We start from the raw sequence: 12,903 nt of genomic DNA on the forward strand, positions 1-12,903 counted from the left end.
TACCATCTGGCAGCATCCTTCCATTCCATACAATAATCCGTTTTCAGAAAGTGTGATGATGGGTAAATGAGTGTCATCAATGCGTCCAACCACTGGAAATCCTAAAGGAAATTCTAATTATCAGGGTTACTTCTAGAGGATTATCAAGTGAATGTCAGGATCCTGTATAAAAGGACATGCCATTTTTGTCTCTTTGACAGTGTCCTCATGATGAAAATATAAGCAATGAATGTTCCTGCAAAGAATGCTTTTCTTACTTTGTATTTTTGTCAAGTGGCAGATAATTTAATTTGTTTTAAGTAAACTTTGCTTACTTTAGATTTAGATTAAATTTATATATTTTTTTATATATTTATACTTGAAATACAACCAAAATACTCAGTAAGAAAAGCATTTGTGACGTTTGAATGAATGAATAAAGTATTTAAACACTGCTGGTGCTTTAAAAAGGGGGAGGAGAACGAAATAAACTCTGGGTTTACCAAAGAAAACCTGCTCCTGACCAGGTTAGGTTCACAGAGTAAGTAACCCTGGTAACTGACTCTGAGTATAAGTTACCTCTCTTTCAGAAACGGGCTTGACTTACCCTGCTTTCTCGGGTTTGACATACCTCCCATTCTGAAACAGAAAACCCAGAGTTTCCCTTATTTCAGGGTTAACATACTCAGAGTTTTCACTTAACCTCCTTTCTGAAACGGGCCCTTGATATTTTCTTCCTAGTATGTAAGGCATTGATTGTATTTTTGTTTTTAATGAAGAGTAATATCAATTGAGACTAGCTTTTAAAAATAAGTAAATTATTTTACTTTCATCAAATTATTTTACTTTCATCAAGTAAAGAAACTAATAAAATTGTGTTGCTTCTCATTTGCTTGCCATTCAGAAACAACAAATTATGCGATCTGAACAAAACTAGTCCATTAAACAGCTGTTTGAAATACTTAATTTGGAAACTGGAAAACATGATAAAAAAATTATATTTGATATATATACATACATACATACATGTAGTTGTACTGCTGGTTGTAGAACAATGGTTTATTCTTGCTTAATTTCTAGACATGGCATACACCTGAAAATAACAAATTGATTAAATATTATTTCAACAAACATTCCATTTGGAAATGTACTCATTAAAACTTTAAAAAGTGATAGTAAAGAGGCAATATGTGAATAAATGAGCTGAAGACACTTTCAGAATAAATGAAATACTGTTTCTAAATGTGAATCACAAAATTAACAAGAAACGTATGCATAACGTCAGAAACATTTTTGTCGTTTTTGTCACGTTCCTACACGATAAAACCTATGTAGCAAGCATTTGCACAACTATACAAAGACACCGTTCATCGAGCCCATTTAGATTTAATGACGTCATTGTGATACCCGCTGGTTGGACCACATTACCCAGAATGCAATTTCAAGAATACAGCATGCAGCGGTCTTCCGGTCAGAATTAGACAGTCCAAAGATGGCGGACCTCCTGGGCTCGATCTTGAGCTCGATGGAAAAGCCTCCAACCGTTCACAACCAAGAAAGCCGACGGAAAGCTAGAGGTATTAAGTTTTAATTCTACAAATATACTTTTTTTTGCAGTTTAGATTACGAAACTGAGAATGCTTGTAGATTCACAAATGGAAATAAACAAATATCCGAGTGCCCTCTGCGACACTAACTCGGTGTAATATAACCAATCACCGTCTGAGAAATAATATATGACCGTACATACGTCATCTGCCGTTGAAAATCATCTCGACGTCATATCTGGTGTGTTGATGCCTTTTGTGGTTGGTATTAAAATGTTTTATAAATAGGCCGGCCGTGCATTTGCATAAAAGCGCGTGTTATAAACACGAATAAGCTATAGCAAGATAGCAGTTCAACAATAATAGCTAAGCTATAATAATATTACAGCCACATCAATGTCGTAAACAATGTGCCAGCGTTCAATAAATTGTCCACGTGTTCACTAACAATTCAACAGTGCATATTATAAGTTACGTGTTGCATAAGAAATCATTTGTATGATGTGTTCTGATGGCTTTTGTTTTTACTCTGCAGAACAAGCAGCCAGACTGAAGAAGCTCGAGGAGGATGAGAAGAGGAAAAAAACAGAGTTCAGGAGAAGGGTATAACTCAATCTCCCTGCTTCTGTCTTTCCTTGTCTCACATAAACAGGAGCCTATGACACACAGTAAGCTTATGTTTATGTAAATGAGTGTGTTTTTTTCCTTTAGATGGAGAAGGAGGTGTCAGACTTCATTCAGGACAGCAAACTGCAGAAGAAGAAATATGACCCAATGGGAAAGATCGAGCGAAGCATATTGTGAGTTCAACACTGGTATATTTGTACCATTGAGATGCTGTTATAGTTTTAAAGTAATATTTTGAATTGGCTTTTATTTGAATATTTTTCCGTTTGCATTTTAAATTTAGTTTAGTATCTTTTTTATGTGTGTTTTTGTTATTAATTATCTTTAATATGTCATTTTTATTTCCTTTTTAGTACATCAAATTAAAGTCATTCTTAACTATAATGATAATGATAACGATAAAGATATAGTTCTAAATATAAACGAATAGCAGAGTTCACACCTCAATTATAACCATAATGGCACAGAGAAACAATAGTGTTTGACACACTTTCAGAATATTTTTTTTCCCAGCTTATAAAAACATTGACAGCCAACCCAGAATCCATCCTGCTTTAATTCAATTCAATTCAAATTTATTTGTATAGCGCTTCTCACAATACACATTGTTTCAAAGCTTTAAAGGGTACATAATACACAGTTTCTGCCAGTCTCATGTTAATCTTGAGTCCCTATAGAGTAGTGTTGCAACCTTCATATCTCTGAAGAGTCTTTAGTTTTATCATATTTATAGAAGACCGATACGCTGTACCGATTCTTTCTGAAAACAGCCGAACTCGTGGAGGCGTGTAGTGGGCGGGGCTAAAGAGAGCACACACACACCTATGACACACACAACACATCATGGCATTATCCCTGGATAACTTTCGATTCACTATACATTTGTGTTGTTCACATTATATGCACTTAAACGCCGATTGCCAACAAAACATAGGAGATTGAGGTATTCTGCAAACTACATGCTTATAGAAGAGTATGTGCAGAAATACTTTAGATTGTCATGTTCAATTTCTGGATTTGGGTTCAATTTTATGCCCCTCCAGATTGGCATAAGATCTTTTCAGTCTTTTAACATTACCAGCTGTGATTAATCAATGTTAAAATACATTTATTTTAAAAGCATACTGCTATTCTAGTTTAAAATTAAGAAACAACTATAAGTAAGCCATTGCTTTTTTTTTTTTTGGATTGGTCCAACTACTGGCTCAACCACTGGCGGGGTTTTAGAGAGGACTTCCTGTGTACCGTACAGTTCATGCTAACTAACATGCCTCCACTTCTCTTAGGCATGATGTGGCCGAGGTGGCAGGGCTGGCGTCGTTTTCCTTTGGTGAGGATGAAGAGAGCAGATATGTCATGCTGTTTAAAAAGGTAAAAAGGCTTCTCCAGAGGATCTTTGTAAATATGTTTTCTTGTGTTTACTATACTGTAGATCGAAAGATTTTAATTATTATAGTTAACTTAAATGAAAACTAAAACCATTAAAAGTTTCAAATAAAATAAATGTTAACTGAAATAAAATGGCAAAAGTTGACACTGGCAAGGAACCAAAACTATATCAGGTGACTCTGGAGAAACCAGTTCCACACGGTGTATTATTGTGTGTTTGATTATGTTTGTTTGGTTATGAAGGAGTTTGCACCATCAGATGAAGAACTGGAGGCTTATCGGAAAGGTGAGGAGTGGGACCCGCAGAAAGCTGAGGAGAGGCGTCGGCTAAAGGTAAGAACATCCATCCTGAATACTGTGCAGGAGCAGCAGTCTCTGTTCTGATTCAAAACCTCAACACTAGGCTTGCTACGATAGTCGGTGTTGCCGGTGTTACCGGTGTCCAGACTCAACACCGGTTACATCACTTGCCCACCGTGGCACCGCCCACCGTCTTTTTCATTTTTTTATAGTAATAAAAGAATTTAGTTCAGTTAGAGAACAGACAATACAATTAAAAACTGAACGTGTCTGCTTAATAAAGCAGGATCCGACCGTGAGTCTCGGCAGCGGCAGGAAAACTTTTGAACAATAAGACATAAGCCGCATTTCCACCGCAGGAACTTTCCCCAGGAACTAGGGACTTTGGGGTGGTACTCTGTGTGTTTTGACAGCAGAGACCAGGGTCTAAATGAAGTTCCGGGTAAATATTTGCTCTTCAAAAAGGCCCTGCTCGCGAGGTAGTACTTTTTCAAAGTTCAGGAACGTTTGGTCTTGAACATGCTGATTGGTTGAGCTCACACAGCGTTTTATTTCAACCATCATTTTTAAAAGTCAGTTGCGCTGCGTGCTGTAAGAGTTGTTTGCTATTCGAATCAACAATTAAATTTAAAAAATATGATCGATGGACCGACAATAAGATTCAGGCTTTATTAAGCTTACATGCGGAGGACGAAATCCAGCAGGAACTGGAAAGTCGCGTGCAGTCCTTCCTCGCCAGACTAATCTTCACGGTACTTTAAACCTTGATGGAAACGCAGGCAGGCAACAGGTGTGGGGGAAAAAGTTCCTAGGATAAATTGTTCTGGGTAATTTCGATGGAAACGGGGTTATAGAGTATTTAGGCTATCACTAGCAAAGCTTTATGACTATCCTAGGACAGGCTAAAACAGGTTAGCAACATGCTAACAACATAATTCATGTAAGCAATGTGTTAATGTTGTTGGTAAAATGTTAAAACATGTTAAATCCTGTTAGAAACATGTTAATCATGCAGAGACCATGTTTAGCAACGTGCTAAATCATATTAGCAACATGCTAAATCATGTTAGAAACGAATTCATTAAATTTATAAAAATTTCATTAAATTTAAACTTTATCAAACTTTCATATGGCTTTGTCAAGCCAACATCAAAGTTTGTCCCAATGAACTTTACTTTCTATTTTTGAATTACTGTTTCTGTTGGAGAATGTTTACATGTCTTACTGCACCCTCTTCAGGAAAAGGCTGCACTGGAGATGGAAGAGGCCAGTCACAGTCAGAAGAGGCCTGCGTCGCCCAATTCTAACTACAGAGACAAATACAGCCATCTGATTGGAACATCTGCTGCTAAAGACGCCGCCCACACGCTTGAAGCCAACCAGGCTTATGGCTGTGGTGTGTATATTTTTAATGGATCTAAACCATGGGTTAACAATCTTCTTGGCATATTTGTGCTGTCAGTGTCACTGATTGGATGAAGGCAGCATGTGATGTTACATTATGGGCCTGATTTACTAAATAGCTAATTAGCGTGAGAGCGATATGGGGGGAAAAAAGCGCAGATGGGAGTGGAAAGTTCTGCGTGTGATCTAATGACAACGCAAATGAAAGAACACAGACCAAGCTGCAACCTCCCGCAGTTTCTCTTGAAGCCAATACGGAAGTGACTTAAACTGTAATTCATCGACTGGCCGCTAGGGACAGGCTCCAGAAGGGAGCAGAATCTCATTGAGCCCCATGTTAAAATGCCCAAATTTACAGCAGATTAAAACATGTTTACAGCCTCGTACAAATTGTGGGTTTGGTCTATACGGCTAATTTTACCCTTCATGACAACTGTGAGGGGGGTGAATTTTTTTATAACTCATTCGTTTACATTATATAAAGCATTAAAGTTCTGCATAATTAAGGGCGTTGCCACTTCGAGTGACTTCAAAACTGCTCAACAGAATCCTATGGGTGACGTCACGGGCACAACGTCCATATTTTTTTACAGTCTATGACACAGATGGATCATTTCCATAATGACCAACACAATCAACCAAGAGCGGCGCAAATTAGCGTCTGGTTAAGATGTAGGGTTGCCACTAATGACTATTTTTATATGTCGATTAATCTATCGACTAATTTCTCACAATTTTCAACAAATTTTACTTAAAAACATTTCATATAACTTGCAACGTTGGCCTTCAGTAGTGTACTATTAAAAAAAAGTATACATGTAAACAAGCCCTTGACAAAATGTAAAACTAAAAGAGTAAAAAAAAAAAAAAATTGTAAACCAACAAAAAAAAAGAGAATATCAGCAAATATTTTTTATATAGAATAGTGTTGTCACGACACCAAAATTATGAATTCGATATGATACCAAACTAAAACATATCAATACCGATACTGAATCGATACCATGGCAAACAGTAAAAGTAATTGAATAATATGACAGAACTTGCTATTCATTGTTTATCATTGTTTTAGGGTTAAATAACCCTAAAAACTCACTTGGCCGGCATGTTCCTGCCCTGCCCTGCTTCACACAGAATATTAGGTCCGGCCCTTTAAGAGCTGCACGGACCAAATTCATTGTAACAACCGATTTCTCATTCAACTCTACCATTCAACTGTATACGTTCACTAAAGATATATCCGACTGCGTTTACCCGAATACTTACCCGAGCATTTTTACATATTTTTTACCATTCAAACCCAATAATCCGCAAAACTGGCATTGCGCGCGCTTCAGGTCAGAGTCCGGCAGCGCGAGCACGTCCAGGCTGCGCCACACTTTTGTTTTTCTTTTTCCTGAGCTGCGCTTATATATTTGACTTTTCTGCTTCCGTTGTTTAGTGAACGATGGAAGCAGAGCTCACACACACGTCCTCACTCCTGCTGTCACACATCGACGCAAATTAAGAAATACTGCTCTTATTAGAGTGCTGTCAAAGTACCGGTCCTAATACAATTTCATATCGTACCCAACTTACCCAGTTGACTAAAAATATTAACGTCGACTAATTAACAGCGTCGACGCAGTCAATTGTGTCGACCAATCGCGACAGGCCTATTAAGATGCTTCTTTTGGGGCGGTAAATAATGGCACAAACACCAGTGCTCGGCTCTGTTTACATCACTGCGCGTTCCTCTTTGACGTGTTGTTCATTTTAAACGGTTGATGGGTAAAGTATTGTTAAAATGCATTCTAAAAATCTGAATAATTCGTAATAAATAATTATTCACAGTATTTTGAAGTGCCCACGATAACAGTATTGTGCATGTTCATTATTGTGGTATATCGTATTACCGTTAACGGCACATGTTTCGCACTGACGCAAGCTGTTAGTAAATCTGGCCCAAAGCCCAAAGAATTGTGCATCCTATATATATATATATATATTGCTGACTATACCATGCAATGAAGTATAACTATTCGTCGATATCAAATGTACTTGCCCATGTGACGTCACAGATCCCCCAACATCAAAACAAGCCATTTTTTGAGCTTCATTCAACAAATGCTTTGTTTATAATGCGGAAGACGTTTAAGCTATGAAACTTGCAGTATGTTTTAATGGTACAAAGACCTCTTATGTCAAAAGATCAATGCAAATTTGATTTCTCATGTCATTACCCCTTTAAATATAGAAAGCTTTTTAATACACAGTGGTGCAGTGAGTGATGTTAAATCCTCAAAAATCCTTCAAATTCAATTACAAGTGGTCAGTTAGAAACATGGAGCTGACTCGCCTGGCCACTTGTCATGAGATCGTGAGACTAAATACCAGACCTAAACGGCTTATTAAAAGAAGGAAATCAATTTGTTTCATACTGACTTTAAACCTTTTGCCCATATAGAAGTACAGCTCAGGGTGATTTCTGTCCTGCATGCTTTTTTATCGTGTGTGTTTAATCTCTTTGTTACAGTTCCTGTCGCCAATAAGAGAGACACTCGCTCCATTGAGGAAGCCATGAACGAGATCAGAGCCAAAAAGAGGCAGAAGAAAGGCGAGGAAGGAGGAGCTGGCAGCGGCAGTGGTGTGTGAGGGGTGTGTGTGTGTGTGTGTGTGTGTGTGTGTGTATGTGTGCGTGTGTGTATGATCAGTTGGGTGAGAGAACCGTATTTTACTCCCATGACAACGTTTTACATGAACAGCAGGGTTTGGTAAAGATGAATTGTCATGCACATAAAGGCAGTCCAGAACTGCCACAGTATATGCGCACTGTTAAAAAATACTTTGAACTCTATATTACTGTCCCAAATAATGTGTTTTTAGAGGTCATTATTAGAATAAACAGAAACGTGTTGTTCAATATTGCAAATGCCTTTGTATTTTGGCATGGTAATCTCTAATAGCTCTGTTTAATATAAGCTCTCTTTTAAAACACATGTGGTTTTATTATAGTTTTCATTTGCATTTCCATCGATTAAAACGGTCATATTTATTGCCTTGACATAACTGTGGTAGGTTTGACTCCATAGCCATTTTAATTGTGTTTATTTTTAAAGTCATGAGACGGTATGTCCTTAAACTAGTAGTCGCTTCTTGTAACTGTTCTTTTGGTTTGTTTTAAATAAATTTGGTTGAAGATGTGTACATTGTGTCTCTTATGTACAGTTATTGAATGCAGTCTGTTTACATTAGTTTTAATAAGCATATTTATCATCTGTATCTTACACATTTTGTCCATTTACACTGGCTAATCATCAATCTGAGTCTTGGATCAAATATGATGCTAAATGGTATTTAAACCTACTGTAATGACAAAATATGTTTCAAAATAAAGGTTCAGAATCAGTTGTGCTAAAGGCAAATCATATTCCCGGTCTCTTTACTGATTGAAGTTTTACCCTTTATTTACCCTTCAAAACAAATTTTTTGCATATAAGTTGTGCATATAAGTGTAATTTTGGTGATTATTTATAATATTTACTACAATTTTAAACAAATTTTTACCCTATTTTAGATTTTTTTGCAATGTATTATTTATTTTTACATTTAATTAAAGGCACAATATTTATTTTTCACCACTAGAGGTCGCTTATTCAAAACAAAGGCGTAGCTTGATGACACCTTGATTTCACTAATACAGTTCACTTGAAGGAGTAAATGAAAACAAGTTGAGTGAATTCGGACAGGCGCTGTGTGTACATCGGCTGTACACTCGTTATTGTGGTGCAATGCGGGATTGAATGAGTGCACTCAATAATGTCCACTATGGTTTCGGACACCACTACAAATGGCTGTCCCCTCAAATAGTGCCCTATTTGAGGGTATAGGGAGCGATTTCGGATTCAGCCAATGTCCAAACAGTTGCTCACCTTCTTCTTTTGGCGTTTTATGGCGGTTGGCAAACAAACTATAGGTGCATTCCCGCCACCTACTGGACTGGAGTGTGGACCATTGATGGAATTGGAAAAAATAAATAATTAAATCAATCAAAGTAACTGAAAAATAAACGTTAAAAAAAATAATGAAATGTATTAAGTACTAAAGAATACAAAAAATACAAAAATATGTGCATTACCTTTTAAATCCTATTAAAGCTGCAATATGTAACTTTTCCGTCCACTAGAGGTCGCCTGTTCAAAACAAAGGCGTAGTTTGATGACGCCAAGTTTGAGCGCAGAATCTTGGGACATGTGGTCTTCAGCTCACAGCCGGTGGGAAAGAATCGGGATAGGACTCGGGCAGAAATCATGTTGATGGATGTGATTATTAACGTTACTGTTGTATGAAGCAGGAGCAATTGATAATAAGAAGAGTGCAACACTAGCCTTGCGAGCAGCGGGACTTTTATTATGCCACAGTCGCCGGCGCCATTTCCGCTTTTCCGGCCATGTGTATGAGGTAACGCAGCTCTGTTTATCCTATTAGAAACATCTGAGTGTGTTGAAAATGATGTTATGGCGTCACTCTGCAGTGAGAGTAAAGCGTTTCTGCAAAATAAAACGGGAGACCGAGGGTAACGCAGATATGACGCAATCGACAGGCTTCTCCCTCAAATGTCCTGGTTTCTTGCGTAAAATAGCAATTTTCTCACGATTTACAAATAGTTGAAAACATTTGGGATATTTTAAGTACTCAACTGAACAAAATATATAACACTGGCCTAGTGGTTTTTGGATATTTTACTGAAAAAATGTTACATAGTGCACCTTTAAACAGATCTACCTTAAAGTTCCAGTGAACCGGAAGTTGCAACTGATTTTATTTCAGTGCTGTGCGGTATATTTCAGAATGTGAAACGTAATATTGAATAGAGGGCGGGGTTTTACTTCAGCGCTCCTCCTCTCCATTTCTCGCTCATAGCAGACTAACGGTTGGAGGGCAGTGGATAAGGATATTCAAACACAAGCCGTCAAAATGGCGTCATCGGAAAGGGAACTCCATTCCAGACCCGAAGTAACTTTTCAGATTTTGACTAAAGGTTACCAAGGCAAACAATTATTTTTCTGTGTATTAACTTGCACGGATTAATTGTTCACCTGTAATGTGTGCTAACAAAGTAAATAAGATCGTCGATTTCATGAGGACTTTAAGTATGCCATTAATGTATTGTATGTTTTATGATGATTCAAGCCATTATTCAGCAATATATTAAGTGTAAGATTGACTATCCCTATTTCTCTTAATTGTTAAATACCCATTCATTTTCATAAGCAGTACAATATATTAGTACATGCTCTGCTGATCCACATAAACTACAATTCCCAAACTCATGTTTGCTCATTATATAGAGAGAATAATTTAGAGCTGTGTGCCCAAGGCGAAGTCTGGTAGTAACTGTATCTTCTCTTCCACTGCCAAAATCACCCCTTACTTAATTTTAAATATGATAAAGATGTTTTCCTATTCCCTCCTCATTCCACAGTTCTTGGCATTTTCCTTTTAGCCTATTGCTGTTCTAATTTTAGCCTTAACTTCATCTTTACTTAGTGGTAGCCTATCTTGATTTCTCTATGTGATAATTTCAGAGCCTGTTTTGCTACATGATCAACTTCCTCATTTCCATCCACTCCCACATGTGCTGGAACCCACAGGAAACACATCTTAATTCCTAACTTATTCACTCTATACATACCTAAAAGAATGTCGATATTGTCTTGAGGATCTTCCACTAATAAGGCTTGATAATGAAGAGAATGAATCTGAGCATATCAGCGCATTCATTGGCCGAGTGTCCTCCTTCCACCTGATAGCTAATAATATTGCTATATGTTGAATATAATCAGATACTCTTTTGCCAATTTTAACTTGAAAATGTGGGACATATACAGCTGCTGATGCTCACCTATCTAATAAAACACATCATTATATTAAAGCGTCATTGTTGTTTCCATGAGGGAAATCGAGGGCAACGCGGGTATTGTGTCACTGATAGGCGACACACGGTCTAAAATTGCTTTTTTCTCTGGATTTAAACATTCTTGGAAACATTTGGGAAATTGTAAGTACAAGTCAACAAAATATATTATGACTAGTGGTTTTTGGATATTTAATCAAAACAAATCTTACATATTGTGCCTTTAACCCTCTGGTGCTCTTCGTTTATTGGTTGCATTGGTTGTCCTTCCGGTCATAAGTGACCGGACACCTAAAAATTAAACTTCCTCCACCCCAGTAAAACCAATGCAATTTATTTTTCTTCAATAATATTTTTTCTTTTTAATTATGTATTTTGAGATGATTTGATGTTTTTTTTTTATATTTATGCAATAATTATGGTCTATTTTTGCCTTTTTTTATTGCAGTATTTCAGGTTAAAATAGAGACTAGGCATTGAAAATAAATTTTTTTTGCAGGCAGATTAGTGCCCTCTTTTGGAATTATGTAAGAAATCATGCAACCATGGGTTTAATCCTTTACAGTCTATGGTGTAATCACTAAAGGTCTCTATGGAGAGGCTTGAGAATTCCCTAGTTCTGTTTTGGCCACATTTAATGATTTTTTTTTGAATATATATAATATATATTTAGAATATATTTGAATATATATTTTAAAAATCTCAAAGACTATTTATTATAAAGTTTTAGAATTTTTTTTTGTTTGTTAGAAACAGATTTTTGTCTGTGAATTTGTGTTTTTGCAGATTTCCCATTCATTTCCTATGGTGTCATTTTTGACCGAAGAGCACAAGTGGGAATATTTTTTTTTACGACCACTTAGCATGCTCAAATCATACCCTCAATTTTTTTTGTGTGTGTTTACATACCTAATGCTAGAAAAGTCACCAAGTTTCATATCATTCTGATGAAGCTGTGATTTTAAAAAATTCCAAATGTGGTTCATAGGTTCAGTTTTTCATAGGTGTGTGTGTGTGTGTGTGTGTGTGTGTGTGTGTGTGTGTGTGTGTGTGTGTGTGTGTGTGTGTGTGTGTGTGTGTGTGTGTGTGTGTGTGTGTGTGTGTGTGTGTGTGTGTGTGTGTGTGTGTGTGTGTGTGTGTGTGTGTGTGTGTGTGTGTGTGTGTGTGTATAAGTGTGCGTGTGTGTGTGCGTGTGTGTCAATAGAGAATGGGAACGTGACGTCAGCAACGCAATGCATTCGTGGTCTTTAGGACACTGCACTACATTAGAGAATGAGTAGTAGTGGAGGTAGACTTTAAAACTTGTATTATACAGTTAAAAACACATTTGAATGGTCACCGCTTGCTGTGTTATGAACTGCCATAGCCGCTCTTTTACAACCTGCGTGGAAAACATTTCTCAAATCACGCGCAATATTTCAGTTTACCAGCTTGGAAATAACAAGAGTAAGTGAAAGTAATGCTACCTTCACATGCTATCGGAAATTTGACAATTCCCACTTCTGAAGTCGTGATTACAAGCTCATCCCATTCATATTTCGAGGGCGTGGAGGGCGTTCATGTGCAATTTTTACCTAGGAAACTCCTATTCACGATAATTCCGAGAGCACTTGAAGGCTGCATAACACTCGGAAATAAACAACTTAGCCAAAATGTGTCTTTATAATTTGTATTTATTATTTATAACAGATATATTACAGATGAATATTTTCTGAACCGCTTGAATGTGCTCACACCATAAATAATGAAACGCGTCTGGAA

At 37.0% G+C, this 12,903-nt stretch overlaps 1 protein-coding gene across 1 annotated transcript; it reads left to right on the top strand.

Moving 5' to 3' along the window:
- Nucleotides 1-1,439: 1,439 nt before the first annotated feature.
- Nucleotides 1,440-8,430, top strand: spag7 (sperm associated antigen 7). The gene is made up of 7 exons (XM_079815511.1): nucleotides 1,440-1,556; nucleotides 2,062-2,129; nucleotides 2,238-2,326; nucleotides 3,440-3,524; nucleotides 3,786-3,875; nucleotides 5,082-5,238; nucleotides 7,762-8,430. The coding sequence occupies exons 1-7, from the start codon at nucleotides 1,472-1,474 to the stop codon at nucleotides 7,878-7,880; spliced, it is 693 nt and encodes a 230-aa protein (XP_079671637.1). The 5' UTR covers nucleotides 1,440-1,471; the 3' UTR covers nucleotides 7,881-8,430.
- Nucleotides 8,431-12,903: the final 4,473 nt, after the last annotated feature.

The sequence above is a fragment of the Gobio gobio genome (genome assembly GCF_949357685.1).
Source record: "Gobio gobio genome assembly, chromosome: 4".
Lineage (NCBI taxonomy): Eukaryota > Metazoa > Chordata > Actinopteri > Cypriniformes > Gobionidae > Gobio > Gobio gobio.

Bases quoted from the DNA above. Each gene is read 5' to 3' on its own strand.
- spag7 (XM_079815511.1), top strand. From the start codon at position 1,472: ATGGCGGACCTCCTGGGCTCGATCTTGAGCTCGATGGAAAAGCCTCCA. The intron at 2,130-2,237 runs GTATAACTCAAT...TTTTTCCTTTAG, and splicing joins AAACAGAGTTCAGGAGAAGG to ATGGAGAAGGAGGTGTCAGA. The intron at 3,525-3,785 runs GTAAAAAGGCTT...TTGGTTATGAAG, and splicing joins ATGTCATGCTGTTTAAAAAG to GAGTTTGCACCATCAGATGA.